The sequence below is a fragment of the Castor canadensis genome, chromosome 14 (genome assembly GCF_047511655.1).
Source record: "Castor canadensis chromosome 14, mCasCan1.hap1v2, whole genome shotgun sequence".
In the NCBI taxonomy this organism is placed as follows: Eukaryota; Metazoa; Chordata; class Mammalia; order Rodentia; family Castoridae; genus Castor; species Castor canadensis.
This window is the reverse complement of record NC_133399.1, coordinates 1,060,706-1,076,067: the sequence shown is the minus strand read 5'-3', so window position 1 is coordinate 1,076,067 and position 15,362 is coordinate 1,060,706. Positions and strand designations below refer to the sequence as shown.

Sequence of the window (15,362 nt, the reverse complement as noted above, 5' to 3'; positions counted from 1 at the left end):
CCCTCGCCTCTGTCTCCATGCAGCACCCAGCCCTGTGGTGCCCCTCCTCGGTTGTCCCTCTTGACGTGTGTGTCCAGTTCCTGTGCCTCGCGGTCACTCCCTGTCTGCTTCGCTCCACAGGGGCCCGCTCTCGGAAGGGGAGGGCCTGGGCGCCGACGGCCCGGAGCACAAAGAAGACACGTTCGACATCTTCCGTCAGAGGATGATGCAGATGTACAGACACAAGCGAGCCAGCAAGTAGGTACGTGTGCCAGGACCGCTGGTGACACACCAGCACACCAGCGCAGCACGGGCTGTGGCGTGGCTCAGGTGGTAAGGTGCCTGCCTGGCAAGCACAAGGCCCTGACTTCAACCCCAGCACTGCCAAAACACAAAAAGGCAAAAGCCCAGGACAGTGGCTCACTTCTGTAATCTCAGTTACGCAGGAGACAGAGATGAGGAAATGGTGGTTCAAGGCCAGGCTGGGGAAAAAGTTAACAAAACCCCATCTCAACCAACGAGGTGGGGATGGTGGTGCCACCTGCTGTCCCAGCTGTGTTGGAGGCAGAGGTAGGTGGATTGCGGTCAAAATCACAAGACCCTACCTGAAAAATAACTACAACAAGAAAGGGCTGACGGACAGGCTCAAGTGGTAGAGCGCCTGCCTAGCAAGCGTGAAGCCCTGAGGTCAAACCCCACTACTGCCAAAAAATAAAAGAAGGGAACAGCAGCCGGCTCTGCACTGGCCATGTGCGGCCTGCCTGGGCGTCCTCCAAGGATGCTCACGTGTGCCCAGGCTGCCTCCGGCCCTCGTGCTCCGGGTGGCACAGATGGCGGCCTTGCATGGAGGCAGCTAGGCAGGATGTGGACCTGTTCCAGCTGAGCCCTTTCCCCGTGAAGAGCTGGGGCCTGCGAGACTTCGTCCTCCTGGCGCTTTCCGTTCTGTCTCCTCCCGTGAACGTGCCCGCCTGTTGTGAACAGTGGCGTTCTCTTCCTGACTAGATCAGAGCTCTGGCGACACAGATAAGCCTTGAAGCAGCAATTGCCCTTAGCCCGCGCCCCGGACCTGCCTGGAGCCCAAGTCCAGCTCGGTGTGTACGGAAATCCACGGCTGTGGTCTGGGCGCAGGGTCACACGCCGCCTTGCCTTTCTCTGGAGCACCGCGCCTCTGCGCTCTGCCTTTCCTTCTCCTCCATGCCCCTCTGCGTCTCTTGTCCTCTTCAGCTGGTGCTGTCCCAGCTTCCCGGCCTGCCACGGGGTGGCCCCAGCCCCCCAGCCGCCTGTCCTCTGCAGTGAGCACACGGGTGTCCCTCACGCATCCACAGGTCCAAACCCGGCATGGTCAGGGCTGTGCCCTGGGTCCAAGGCTTCAGACACAGATGTCCGTATGCTGTTCTGTTGACCCTGTCACTAAAGGTGTCTCGCCCCTCAAACACATCCTGCCACGATGCATCTCAGCGCCAGTGCAACACGGCTGTGCAACGGCCTCCGCCTGGGTGGGCAGTGGCTGTTGTCTTCCACAGTGGTCCCCTGTTCCTGTTGCTCGTAGCTCCTTGCACAGGGCACCGTGTGGACATTCTGGGCCCACAGACACCGGGACGGGGGACCAGGCCGTTAGTGGGGGACCTCTTCCTGCACAGTGGGGATTTTGCTTTCTATGGTTCTGCCTGCCACCATCACCCCACTGTGGATGTGGCGGAGCCACCGTGGGGGGTCTCTGTATGGTGTCAGGTGAGGCAGCCTGCAGGGCATGGGGACAGTTTTGGGGACCCTGGTGTGGGGCTTCGGCTTCTCTTTTTCTCCTGGCCTTTCCAGCAGCTTCCATGTGGCCTGTGGGTCTGAGAATGGGTAGAACAGGGATGGGCGTAGAGCAAGGCATCCGGCCTGGGTCCAGCTGCCCTGACCATGGTGTCACCTTCCTGGCCTGTTCTTCATTTTCTACAAAAAGATATGAGTGGACGCTGCCCACTTCTGGAGCCTGGAAGCCCCATGAGCGTCCTGGACACTCCTCCTGTGGCTTCCACAGCCGTGTGGCCGCACACCCTCACAGGGCCACTGTGGGGAGGGCGGTGGGGCAGGCGGGTGTGCGGGTGCAGTCCTGTCCACGTCACAGTGTCGCCTCTGTCCTGCACTTCCAGGGCCTCCAGGACAACGGCTCGCCGGCCCCTCAGGGTGCTCGCTGCCCACCCGCATCCACACTGCAGGCCACGGAGAGCGGCTCTGGCCCGGGCCCTGCCTTGGCCGGCGTAACCTAGAAGACATTGGTGACGCTGCTGCGTGGGGCTTTGTTTTGTTTCTGAGAAGTTGTGAGCGTTGTCAGCCATGTAGCCGTTGCAATAAACGTAGAGGAAAGCGCTCTGCCTGTGACCATGTCCTGTCGCACAGGGACAGGCGCTGGGCCCAAGGTGGCGATCCCTCGTCCTGCCTCCCTCGGAGCAGCTGCCACCCGGGTTGTGTCTGGTTTGGGTTCCGTCTTGTGAAGAAGCCATCCGCGTGGGCTGCTCACCTGCACGCTGACCACCCAAGGCTGTGGGCCTGTGAAGCCGGGGCGGAGGGTGGGGGCCTCCAGCCTCCGGCCAGCCTGGATTCCAGCTTGCAGGGAAATTACACCTTCTGGACGGAAGAAGTCCTTCCCAGGCCACAGAGGGAAACAGGCCTGAGGTCAGGGCTGGAGACCCGTCCTGCCCACCCAGGACCTTCACGAGGCTGGGAATGGGAAACGGGAGGTCGGTGTGTGGTTGGGGGCTGTGTCAGCTTCCTGATGCCCACAGGGACCTGCCCAGGACGGGCAGAGAGGCTCAGGGGTCAGGTGGCTGTCCTGTGTATTTGGGATGCTTGGTGAGGGCCAGCCTGGAACAGTGAGGGCCAGCCACAGCCGGAGTCCTGCTCCTGCCCCCACAATGCTACCCACTGTCAGGCCATCGTATGGGCCTGGAGAGGGGACAGGCTCGCATCCAGATTGCACAGTGAGCCATGCCCCTTGACCCTGCTCAGGCCGCTCTGTCGCAGATGGCGGGACCTCAGTTTCTCTGCATGGGGCACAGGCAGCACCTGTCCCAAGCTCACTTCCAGCTCAACCCTGGGTGTACAGCTGGGCTGACGCGAAGAACTGAACTCCTCCCACTCCTGCGTGGAGAGGCTGTCCCGTGCCCAGTCACAGCCCTGGGCCTCCCATGAGCCCCTGTCCCGCAGGTCACATCGGCTGGACTCAACAGGGTTGGGCTGTCTTCTGGGGCGTGGGTCTCACCTGGGAACCCCATGTCGCACAGCATCCTGATGCCCATCCTGTGGGGACCAGGTCCCCACCGAGGTGAGCCCTGGCTCAGCATGATGGTGACCTCGAGCAAGCCACGTGCAGTCTGCGCTGGACAGGAGGGGCCGGCACCAGCAGCTTAGTCCCGTGGCGCTATTGGCCACTGAGGAGCTGGGATGGCGTGTGGGGCCCCGGGGCACTGCAGGTCACCTTCCGTGGAAGGATGAAGTCAGGCAACCTTCCTGTGGTGGCCTGTGTGGGGACCGGCTCTCCTCTCTCCTGACCTCGGGAGGTCAGCTCAACACCTCAGTGTCCAGTTAGTAATGGTGATGTTAGCGTGAGTGACTTGGTTTTGCCTTGGGTGGTCGGGGCCTACGGTGGAGCTCGGCCTAAGCACTGCACTGTGGTTTTATTTCACCACCGTAGCTGGAAAAGTGGCTTTTCCACTGTGCATTGCTGGTTTGGGGTTTTGTTTCTGTTTTTTGTGGTTTTTGGCGGTACTGGGGTTTGAACTCAGAGCTTCTTACTTGCTAGGCAGCCTCTCTACTGCTTGAGCCACAACCCTAGCCCCTTTTGTTTTAGCTATTTTTTGAATAGGGTCTCACATTAATCTCCCTCATAGCTGGGATGGCAGGCCTGCAGCACCACACCCAGCTGTTATTGGTTGAGATGGAGTCTCTTTTTGCTTAGTCTGGCTTCAAACCATGATCCTGCTGATATCCGCCTCCCCAGTAGCTGGGATTACAGGCGTGAGCCATGTTGCCCACCAAATCCACACACCCATGCTCCACGTGTGTGCTCCTGTCTCCCATGCCCTGAGGACGTTTGACACTGGAACCCCAGTTCCAGGTGACGCTGGCACCTGCCACTTCCAGCCCCAGGAGAGGGTGCTCCTCGCCGAGTGTGGTCATGTCCCTGTCCCCAGGCCCAGGTGAGAAGCAGGCTGGCCTGGAACTCGCCATCCTCCTGCCTCGGCCTCCTGAGTGCTGGGATCACAAGCACAGCCACCCTGCCCAGCCTCAGTTTACCCCAGTGCCTGCACCTGCTTGCGGCAGAGAAAGGCCGTCCCAACGTGACTTGGGATGCAGTTATGGGCTGCGGTGCAGCTGGGCCGGAGGAAAGGCCAAGTCCAAGGGTGGCTTCTGCCCAGCGCCGTGCTTCTCACACGGTCGGGAGGTTGAGGCGTTGCGAGGCGGGGATGTGTGTACAGGAGGAGAGCCAGTCATCCCTGATGACTCCAGGCCTGACACCCCGCTTCCAGCCTCTGGTTAATATGAAATCCTCATCAACCACCTCTTGTGTCTGGCTCCAGAGCATTCCAGTCCCATCAGCCATCACCCCCAGCCGCTGCTCTGCCTCCCATCTCTGGACATTTTCTATGGCTGGGTCACACTCCATGCGGCCTTCGTGTCTGGGCCTGTCACTCAGCATTGTGAGGTTCATTGTACAGGTGTCAGTGCTCCAGTCCTTTTCATGGCTGAGTATTAGTGCACTGTGTGCACATCACCTTGTGTCTTTCCATCCATCCTTTGGTGGACACATGGCTTCTTGCTGCCTTTGCCAATATGAACTTTCCTGTCCAAGCCTGTGTGTGGACGCAGGCTGTCACATCCCTTGCACACCCTAGGAGACTCAGACAGCCTGCAGGGACCCCAGGTAAGTGCCCAGGACCGGGCCGTGGGCTGTTGGGTGATGGGGACCAAGCAGGTGCACCCGGCCCCTGGGGTTATTTTGGGCGAGGACACCAGCTCAGTCAGCACCGGTGTCCCCTGCCAGGGACCTGAAACCCAAGGCCCCTGATGTGTGTCCTGGGAACCCGGCCCGTGGGCAGCAGCACAGGCTGAGGTGGACAGCAGAGGCCAGCAGGCTCGCATCCCAAACACAACCAGCGGGACGTGTGCATAGATTGTAGCAGACTGATTTTAAGCCATTGGCTCATGGGATCATGGCCCTGATGGGGGTGAGGTCCACAGGCGCTTGGCACATTGGATGCTCCAGGAGGATTTCCTGTTGCAGGCTTGAGAATTCCGAATTCCCTTCCCCTCTCCCCGGGAGGCTCACGGTCAGCTCCAAAGTACTTCAACTGATTGGACAAGGCCCACCCTCCAGGGTTGGAGAACAAACTCATTTACCCCAGGTCAACTGTCCAGAGATGTTAACCACATACACAAAACACCTTCACAGTACCGTCTAGGCTGGTGCTTGACCAGTGGACCTGAGGTCAGGGAATGTAGAAAGATGAGGGCCATGAGTGGTCATGAACGTCTGCCTGTAATCCCAGCTACTTGAGAGACAGAGGTACAAGATCAAGATCTGAGGCTGACAGGGAGTGAGACTCAGGGGTGGGGCCAAGGGAGAGACTCAGGGGCGGGGCCAATAGTAAGATTCAGGGGTGGAGCCAAAGGAGAGACCCAGGGGCGGGGCCCATAGTGAGACTCAGGGCCAAGTCCAAAGGAGAGACCCAGGGGCGGGGCCAAGGGAGAGACCCGGGGGCGTGGCCGAGGGAGAGACCCAGGGGTGGGGCCAATAGTAAGATTCAGGGGTGGAGCCAAAAGAGAGACCCAGGGGCGGGGCCCATAGTGAGACTCAGGGGCGGAGCCAAAGGAGAGACCCAGGGGCGGGGCCAAGGGAGAGATCCGGGGCGGGGCCAATGGTGAGATTCAGGGGCGGGGCCAATAGTAAGATTCAGGGGTGGATCCAAAGGAGAGCCCCAGGGGCGGGGCCCATAGTGAGACTCAGGGGCGGAGCCAAAGGAGAGACCCAGGGGCGGGGCCAAGGGAGAGACCCGGGGGCGTGGCCGAGGGAGAGACCCAGGGGTGGGACCAATGGTGAGACCCAGGGGCGGGGCCCATAGTGAGACTCAGGGGCGGAGCCAAAGGAGAGACCCAGGGGCGGGGCCAAGGGAGAGATCCGGGGCGGGGTCAATGGTGAGATTCAGGGGCGGGGCCAATAGTAAGATTCAGGGGCGGAGCCAAAGGAGAGACCCGGGGGCGGGGCCAAGGGAGAGACCCGGGGGCGGGGCCAAGGCTTCCCCCTTTAGAGCCACAAACACGCATGCGCTCTTCTTTCTCGTCTTTATTCACTCATCGGTTTCTTTTGTGCGGTGCTGGGGATGAACCCAGAGCTCGCAGACGACGCCGTGTCCCCTCACCACGGAGCCGCACCAGCCCGTGTGGGGCCCACTCGATGAGTGTCTTCATGTTGGATTTGTTCAGTTTTCTGCCGCAGTGGAGGTGACGGTGACATTTCCTCCTTCATTCTGTGAAGCTGGTGCATGGCGGTGATTCCATCTCCCCGTGTGCATTAGCAGAACCTCACATAAATGGAAGAATCCGTCCCTTTGCCTAAAGACTGTCGGGACCATCGTGGGGTCATGGGTTGACAGTCTGCTCTTTTTCCTGGCTGTATAGTAGTCAACCACAATGTCTCCATCTTCTGTGGGCAATTTCTTTTTCTTTTTCTTTTTTTTTTTTTTGAGGTACTGGGGTTTGAACTCGGGTCCACACCTTGAGCCACTCCACCAGCCCTTCTTTCTAAAGGGTCTCGTGGAACTATTTCCCCGGGCTGGCTTCAAACTGCGATCCTGAGTAGCTAGGATTACAGGCGTGAGCCACCAGCGCCGGGCTTTTGAACCTGTGGGCATTTGAATGGTTTCTGTTTCAGGTGACTTTGAATGGTGCTTCTGGTGAAGGAAGGTCATTATTCTGCCTGTGCAGCAAAGGAGCTGTGGTCACAGGTGTGGTCCCTGTGCTGTTCCCCGGCCATGTCACACATTATCATCGGACAGTGACCTAGGCAGGCCTCTGGGGTCGCTCTTGGTTGTTCCTGGCATGAGAACCATGTCTTGGAATGGCAGGCCCGGGGCACCTTGGCTTCCCTGCCCGGCCATCACGGCCATCATCGGGCTCCACAGGTGTCCCTGCCTGCTGTTCTCTCTCTCCACGTCTCCAGCCTGGCCACCGAGCTGGGTATGGCCCTGGGTTCCATCCCCAGCACCAAAGCAAAACAAGAAAGAGCCAGATACAGTGGTTCCCCCCACCACTTGGGAGGCCACTTGGGAGGCCGAGGCAGGACGATCCAGAGTTTCAGGCCAACCTGGGCTGCGTAGTGACATCCTATCTCCAGAAAAAAAAAAAAAAAAAAAAAGTTGAATCCAAATGACACTAATGACAACGGGGTCCCCATTCCTGAGAATCTGGGCCCGTCCTGCAGAAAAGGCTCAGAGTGAGAAGGGACTCCCCCTTCCCCACGCCAGGCTGTATTTCCACACATGGCTGCTGGACGGAGTCACCGCACAGGTCACCCGAGACAAGAGCCGCAATTCCAACCCACGCCATCTGATTCAGTCCCAGCCCCGTCAGCAAAACCGAGTATTTTTCAAGCCAGAGGAAGCGGGGTGGGAGGGAGGCCAGCAAGCTTCCTTCCTGTCCCTGGGCCCCAGCAGTGTCCAGTCTGCCATTTATTTCCTTCTGCCTCTTCCACGGGACAAGGACGACTAAACCAACGGCAAATCCAAGTCCATCCTCACAGCCAGCGCCCCGTGTCCTGGAAGAACTATCCCAGCTCCCAGCCCATAGGGTCAGGGGGGCAGCCATAGGGCCAGGCTCCCGGAGCACCCTTTAAACCCCAGCTACTTCCCAGGGGTCCCCCCGAGACACAGCCAGAAAATTCAGGAGTGCCTTGAAGTCCCTCTTCACCTTCCAGATCCTGCCCCCCACTTGGCCAGCTGCTCTTCCAGCTCAGTCTTGACCTCCCTGATACCACCGGTCCCCATTCCCTCTGGTGGCTCCAGGGAGCAATGCAGAACTGAAAACCCTGCCAAGTCCAAAACTCACCTGCAGCCCCTGGGCCTCCCTCGTCCCCCTGCTCCAGCCCCAACACCCTCTTCCCAGCTCCTTCCCGCCCCAGGACCTTTGAACATGCTGTGCTGCCTGTCCTCCTGGGAGCCTTTCCTCCTCATCCCTGGGTACCTGCCTCCTCTCCTCTTCCCCATCTCGAGTCAGATGTCACTCTGTGGCTGTGCCCATGGCAGAGACAGTGACCAGCTTCCCCCACCCCTGGCCACACCCATTTCCTCTTTGAAACCATGCCAGGGGCCTCAGCCGGCCTCTGATCTGTGGTTTCCTCTTCTGTGCGTTCACCCAGCCACAGTTCAGAACAGTGGGGAAACAGCTCTGTGTAACGGAACGCTGTGCTAAGCCATCTGGAGATGTTTAAATCCACAGGAGGCCGGGCGCCGTGGCGCATACCTGCAGTCCCAGCATGCAGGAGGTGGAAGCAGAGCTCAAGTTCAAAGCCAGCCTGAGGCACATACTGAGATCTCGTTTTAAAAACAAAACAAAACAAAAAGGAAAACCCTCCACCTGCAGCCCTTTTCCGCTCTGGTTACCTTGGACATAGGGTCTTGCTTTTTGCCCAGGCTGGCCTCAAACCTTGATCTCAGCCTTCTGTGTAGCTAGGATGCCAGGTGTGAGCCAAGGGCACCTGGCTCCATGCTTATTTTTTGGCTCGCTCTCCAGCAAGCCTTTCCTCTTGTGCATCTGAAACTTCCAGGAGGGGAGGTCACTTTGCCTGGGGTGGTGGCATTGGAACTGAGGTCTAAATGAACAGCATCGGGCAAAATAGCTGGGGGGGGAGGGGAGAGGGGGATGTAGGCAGCTCAGGCAGCAGGTGCAAAGGCCCTGGGGTGGGAATGCAGGGGAAGCCTGTGTCCAGAGCAGAGTGGACCGGGCGGATGCTGGAGAGAGCTGAGGGTGGAAGGACGAGGTGTCCGGCTTTATCCCCAGGCTGCTGGCTGCAGGAAAGGAGCAGCTCCGATGCACAAAAGGCCCCTCTGGCTGGGCCCTGGGGTGTGCATTTGCCACGTGTGGGGATTGAGGCTGAGTCCAGCAGGAGAGGGACTCAGACAGGTGGGTGTCTCGGTTCCATTTCCCAGACAAGAAGCTGAAGCTGGTGGCACCCTGGCCTCCTTCAGTGCCTGGATATCACAGCCCCCTGTGGCCTCATTTACACCTTATCACCTTGCCCCAGCCTGACCTCCACTGCGCGTGCGCAAAGTGGTCTCTGCACAGCACAGGTGCGCCCCGCCCTCGGCCCCGCCCAGAAATCCTGGCCACGCCCCCACTCCACTCACGCCTAGCGGCCCTGGCCACGCCCCAATCCCCGCCCTCGAGCCAGGCCCCGCCCAGCAGCCCTGGCTCCACCCCCAGCCCAAATCCAGGTCACTGGCTCTCAATTTTGGTCCCTGTTCGTGGTCAGCGGTGGCTTTGGGCCTTAGTTTAAAGCCTCCAGGAAAATGCACAGAGACAGGAGGTGACCCCAGGAAGCTCCAAGGATGGGGACAAGGGACAAGGAGGGAGGGACCTGGCAAGTGAGAGGGGCTCTTGGTGAAACCTCAAGTGGCATCCATGCCCTGTCACACAGCCAGGGCGGGGTGTGCTGGGTCCCCTGGGGTCTGCCGGGGCCAGGCTGGCTTTCAAGGACGCCCAGGGCATAGCACCATCGCTGTGTGCTGCTGCAAGCCCCTGGCCACCAGTGGGAGGGAATCGGCACGGCTGTCCCAGGGTCCCTTGATGTGTCACCTGGGGCCAGCCTTTCCTTATTCCTCAGCTCACCCCATGGCTGGACCCCAAGTCTGTCCAATTCCCCCACCCTACAGAACGCTTGCTTCTGTGCCAGCCTCCCACCAGGGGCTTCCCAAATCTTCCCAACCCACTGGCAGTGAACCCCAAATTCCCGCCGCCGCCCCACCGCTCCTGGCATTCATTTCTCTGACTGTCTTCGCTGTTAGACAAGCAGGCCCTGGCCTCTGACCCCGGTCAGCCTCCAGCCTGCGGAGCTCTTTGATCTGTGGGCAGGGTCAGCTGGAGGCCAGGAGGCCGGGGGTGGAGGCTGGAAAGGAGGCCGCTGCCTTGAAGCTGAAGGCCTCTGGGCTCCCTGTGCAGGTCAAGGTCAGCCTGCAGCCTCCCAGCCCCCACTTCCATCTCCCCAGGGTCTCCATCCGCTTCTGACCTCTGCATGACCAAGGTGGGGGGACATCCTGTCCCAATCAGGGGAGTCCAGGAAGAACATCCCGGGAGGCTGGGGACACAAGAGTCCTTGTCCTCTGTCCTGTCTCACTGCGGGAGGGCGGGAGACTGGGCTTCCCCCGAATCTCAGGGGACCATTGTGACTGGGGACTCCCAGTCCCACTCCTGTCCAGCAGGCACTGGAGTGGTTCCGTCCTTGTGTGACGAGCTCTGCGATGTCCAAGTAATTCCCACCGGGGCCTCGGGTGGAACTGAATGGAATTAGGAGGCTGAGGCAGGAGGATCACGGGTTCCAGGCCAGCCTGGGCTACACAGTGACACCCTGCCTCAAACAGGGAGCCAGGCACGGTGGCTCGCAGTTACTTGGAGGATCAAGGTTTGAGGCTGGCGCTGCCAAATGGTTCATGAGACTCAATCTCCAAAACGGCCAGAGCAGAATGGACGGAGGTGTGGCTCAAAGGACAGAGCGCCACCATTGCAAAGGGTGTCACTCCATTCAGGCTGGGGAAAAGACAGCCAGGAGACAGACGACTGAGTGAGTAACAGTGACTCCTGGGTCCGGTGGACAGATGGGTGGATGGGTGGATGGGTGGGTGGATGGATGGGTGGATGGGTGGATGGATGGATGGATGGATGGATGGGTGGATGGGTGGATGGATGGATGGATGGATGGGTGGATGGATGGATGGATGGGTGGATGGATGGGTGGATGGATGGGTGGATGGATGGGTGGATGGGTGGATGGATGGATGGATGGGTGGATGGGTGGATGGATGGATGGATGGATGGGTGGATGGATGGGTGGATGGGTGGATGGATGGATGGATGGATGGGTGGATGGATGGATGGATGGGTGGATGGATGGGTGGATGGATGGGTGGATGGATGGGTGGATGGGTGGATGGATGGATGGATGGGTGGATGGGTGGATGGATGGATGGATGGATGGGTGGATGGATGGATGGATGGGTGGATGGATGGGTGGATGGGTGGATGGGTGGATGGGTGGGTGGGTGGGTGGATGGATGGATAGATGGGTGGATGGGTGGGTGGGTGGGTGGATGGGTGGGTGGATGGATGGGTGGGTGGATGGGTGGGTGGATGGGTGGGTGGATGGATGGGTGGGTGGATGGGTGGGTGGATGGGTGGATGGGTGGGTGGATGGATGGGTGGATGGGTGGATGGGTGGATGGATGGGTGGGTGGATGGGTGGATGGGTGGATGGATGGGTGGATGGGTGGATGGGTGGGTGGATGGGTGGATGGGTGGGTGGATGGATGGGTGGATGGGTGGATGGGTGGATGGATGGGTGGGTGGATGGATGGATGGGTGGATGGATGGGTGGATGGGTGGATGGGTGGGTGGATGGATGGATGGGTGGGTGGATGGGTGGATGGGTGGGTGGATGGATGGATGGGTGGGTGGATGGATGGATGTCTCTGCCCTCTGTGTGATGGAGTCACAGGCATGGCCACCACATCCGTCCCAGCTGGACCGTGACTTGTCCCCAGAGAGCGTGCACCGGAAGGTGAGACTTTAGAGGAGGGAAGGTCCGGGCTCACGGTTTCCAGGTTGGCTGCTGCACTGCTGTGGGGCTGAGGTGAGGCAGGGTGTCGGTGTCGTGGCAGCTGGAGTGTCGGTGGAGGAAGTACTTACCTCATGGTGACCAGGAAGCAGAGTGGGGAGGACAGGAGGGGACTGGGGCAAGTCGCCCTTCATAGACAGCTGGTACCCCACCTCCTCCAGCCAGGGCCCCTGCTAACAGCGAGCTCAAGGTGAACTCGTCGCTGGGTCACCCCATGCACCACTGGGGGCCGCCCCTCCACCACGGGAACCTTTGCGGGGGTCGCTGTAAGTCCACGCCATGATGAGACGGGGTGCGGGTGGGGACAGATGTGGGCTGCAATGTCCCTTCCCCGGGCTGTGGCCTGCTCTCTGTGTACACTGGCAGCAGAACAAGGTGGATTCAGATTTGAACCCAGGCCCCTGGCCACAGCCTATGGATGGCGTATGCAGCTGGTGACTGATTTGTGACTGTCTTTCTCCCCCAGCGTCCCCTCCCCCAGCGCAGGACGGCAGGCTCCTCTCTGTCCTCCTGGGGCAGCAGGGTGGGCTTGGGGAATCCCCAGGCTGCAGGAAGCAGATGTTTTCCTTCATCCGTGAGGTCTGGGACGTCCGAGGGCCAGCGCCCTGGAGCTCGTGTGAGAGAGGAAGGCCAGGCAGGATGGCAGATGGAGGGGGATGTCCTTTTGCCCAGCCTGTGGTCATCGCTGAGAAAGAAAAGGTAGCTGGGCGCCAGTGGCTCACGCCTGTAATCCCAGCTACTCAGGAGGCAGAGATCAGGAGGATCACAGTTTGAGGCCAGCCTGGGCAAAGAGTTCACAAGACCCTTCTGGAAAAAAGCCCGTGACAAAAGGGCTCAAGGTGAAGACTCTGAGTTCAAACCTCAATACCGAAAAAAAAAAAATTAATAAAAATGAGTGTGGATCAGCAGTTCCCGGCCTGTCCTCCAGTGCGCCCTCGGCCCCCATGGCCCCACACACTCCCTAATTCACTGTGCTCCGGCTACATGGCTTCCTCAATGCCACAGAGCAGCCCGAGCTTTCACCCGTCACCCCAATCAATATCCTTCCTCTTGAGAAATGTGAGCAGAAGCTGTCCAAGCCTGGCACGATGGTCACTCCTGTAATCCCAGCACTCAGGGAGGCAGAGGGAAGAAGATGGTGAGTTCCAGGCCAGACTGGGCTACATAGTTAAGACCCCAAAAGGAACAAAAGATCAGGCCAAAAAAAAAAACCATGGAGTCTGGTATTGGGGTGAGCCTGGAAGGCTTCCTGGAGGAGGGGGCTCTGATGGAGCTGGCATTACACTACCTTGGAGGACAGCGTGGCGGAGGCTGATTGTCCCTGTGAAGCCCTAGGAAGGCGGTGGAAGGCTTTGGAGCAGGGAATGAGCAATGTGAGAGAGAGAGAGAGAGAGAGAGACTGTGCAGGGGGCTGGCATGGGGACTGGGGACGTCCCCACGGGTACAACCAGGCTGCTGGTGGCCAATTGGAACCGTGGACGACAGCTCGGGGACCAGGACAGACGGAGGGAGGAGGCTGCCGTGTCTGAGTCACCCGGCTGCGTGGGCCGTCGCCGAGCGAGCGGGAACATGGACCCCCAGCCCCTTCCCGCGGCCTCCGGCTCTCTGTTCCCACAGCTGTTCCCTCCGGGGTCCCAGAAGGAGCGTGGGAGGGGGGCAGGCGACGGGGGGGCGGGGGCCGGGAGCCTCGGAGCCCCCCAATCCTGCAGTTTCCGGGTGCCACCTTGCAAGGACTCTGCTCAGAATTGGGAAACTGAGGCTCGGACAAAGACAGTCCACCTGGTCGCCTTCCTGCTGGCGGGGAGAGCAGTGTCACTCCCTCTCTCCCCGGTTCCAAACTCTCTATGGCTCCCCAGCACCTTCAGGACAAAACCCACCACCCCAGGTCCCCCACTTTTTCCACTGGGGTCATCCCGGCTTCCCTGGTCCCTGGTCCCCACCCCAGGACCTTTGCACCTGCCGTGCACCCCGTTTCCTCCCTCAGTCAAAAGGTCCCATACTCAGGTCGGGCCCTCAGGCTCGCACCCCAAGCTCCCCGGCCACCCGGCCACCCCCAGGTCCCCAGTGGGCCTCCTGACGGTGGTGGCCGTGATTTCTCGCCCTACTTCTCTGCCCTTCCCACGGTGAACCTCAAGGTCGGTGCGGCCAAAAATAATCCGGGTGACCTACCTCCCGAAAGTGGGCCAGGCCCGCCCAGCCACCTGGCACCGCGAGGTAATTAGCCCGCGCGACAAACCAGGCTAATTAGGTCTGCGGGAACCAGACTGGGGACAGTCAGAGCGACCGATGGCACCTCCCAGAGCCGGGGTCTGCAGTGCCCGTCCCCCTTCCGCCCGCCTCGAGACCCTTCTCCCCTGGGATCGACGGGGGGGGGGGCCTGGCGCTGTGGCCTCCTGGGGGCAGTTTTGCATTTAGGATAGGATCCAAAAGTCATCAATGAACTCCCCTTCCCCATGACCTTCCTGTGTCCACCCTGTGCCCTCAGGCTGGGGGAGACACAGCGGGACACAAACATGGCCCATGGGTTAGGGATGGGACAGGAGAAGGGCAGGGGACTGGGGAGGGTGTTGAGAAAGAGGAGGAAGGGCACCGGAGGTGGGGTTTTGAAGGAGGAGTAGGAGTTGGCCAGGAGGAAAAGGGGCGGAGGCTGGTGCATGGGAGTGGAGAAGGGAAGAGGGACATGGCTGTGGGGACAGCTGAGAGTCTGGAAGTTCATGATTTTGAGAAAGCCGTGCTACAAGGTACCAAAGTCACATGTCACCTACAAACTTACTGGTTTTGACTCTTTTCTTTCTTTCTGGCAAATCTGGGGTTTGAACTCATGGCTTTGCACTTGCGAGGCAGGCGCTCTACCACTTGAGCCACTCCACCAGCCCTTTTTTTTTGTGAAGTGTTTTTTCAAAATAGGGTCTTGCGAAGTACTTGCCCAGGACTGGCTTTGAACTCTGATCCTCTTTATCTCTGCCTCCCGAGTAGCTGGGATTACAGGTGTGAGCCACCATGCCTGGCCCCCCCCACACACATTTATAACAGCCAGCATTTATTAAGCACCTAGGGTCACGCAGTCATGTTTCCCAAAGACCCAGTGGATCCAGAAGTGGGCACCATGTCCACGCTGAATGTATGGATAGGGAAACTGAGGCACAGAGAGGCAGACGTGACTTCCTCAGGAAGGGGTCTGAGGCCGGGGCCAGGTTGGAGGTCAGGTCAGGCTTGTTCTAGGGGACAGTAAGCAGGTCATACCATAGGTCAAAAGTGTGAAGAGGACACCTGCTCCAGAGGGACCGTCACCTCGGAGGACTGAGACATTTAGGGTCACTCGACAATCAGGTTGGACTGAACCAGGCAGTGGCCAGTCAGAGCCGCTGTGGGCCAACCCTTCCTCGGCCCTCAAGGGACAGGTGTGGCCCCAACACCCAAGGGGACGGGGGGGGGGGTCCCCACTCTGTCCCCACCTCCAGCCCATTTTGCAGTGGGAGAAACCGAGGGTGCAAAGAGGAAGCCAGTGAGCTTGTAC

At 59.8% G+C, this 15,362-nt stretch overlaps 1 protein-coding gene and 1 long non-coding RNA gene across 10 annotated transcripts in view; one reads left to right on the top strand and one right to left on the bottom strand.

The window, feature by feature from the left end:
* Sugp2 (SURP and G-patch domain containing 2) overlaps positions 1-2,335 on the top strand; it is a 29,746-nt gene extending 27,411 nt beyond the window's left edge. For 7 of the 9 annotated variants that reach the window (XM_074053621.1, XM_074053623.1, XM_074053625.1 and 4 more), the window contains exons 10-11: positions 121-241; positions 2,118-2,335. In XM_074053621.1, the coding sequence (XP_073909722.1) occupies positions 121-241 (121 nt within the window). In that variant the 3' untranslated portion in view covers positions 2,118-2,335. The other 2 variants (XR_012441235.1, XM_074053624.1) reach the window with 2 other exon arrangements.
* Positions 2,336-6,681: 4,346 nt separating this feature from the next.
* On the bottom strand, positions 6,682-8,275 carry LOC141416323 (uncharacterized). The gene is made up of 2 exons (XR_012441093.1): positions 8,144-8,275; positions 6,682-7,347 (listed from the first exon to the last, which is right to left on the bottom strand). It is a non-coding gene; the product is annotated as an uncharacterized lncRNA (long non-coding RNA).
* Positions 8,276-15,362: the final 7,087 nt, after the last annotated feature.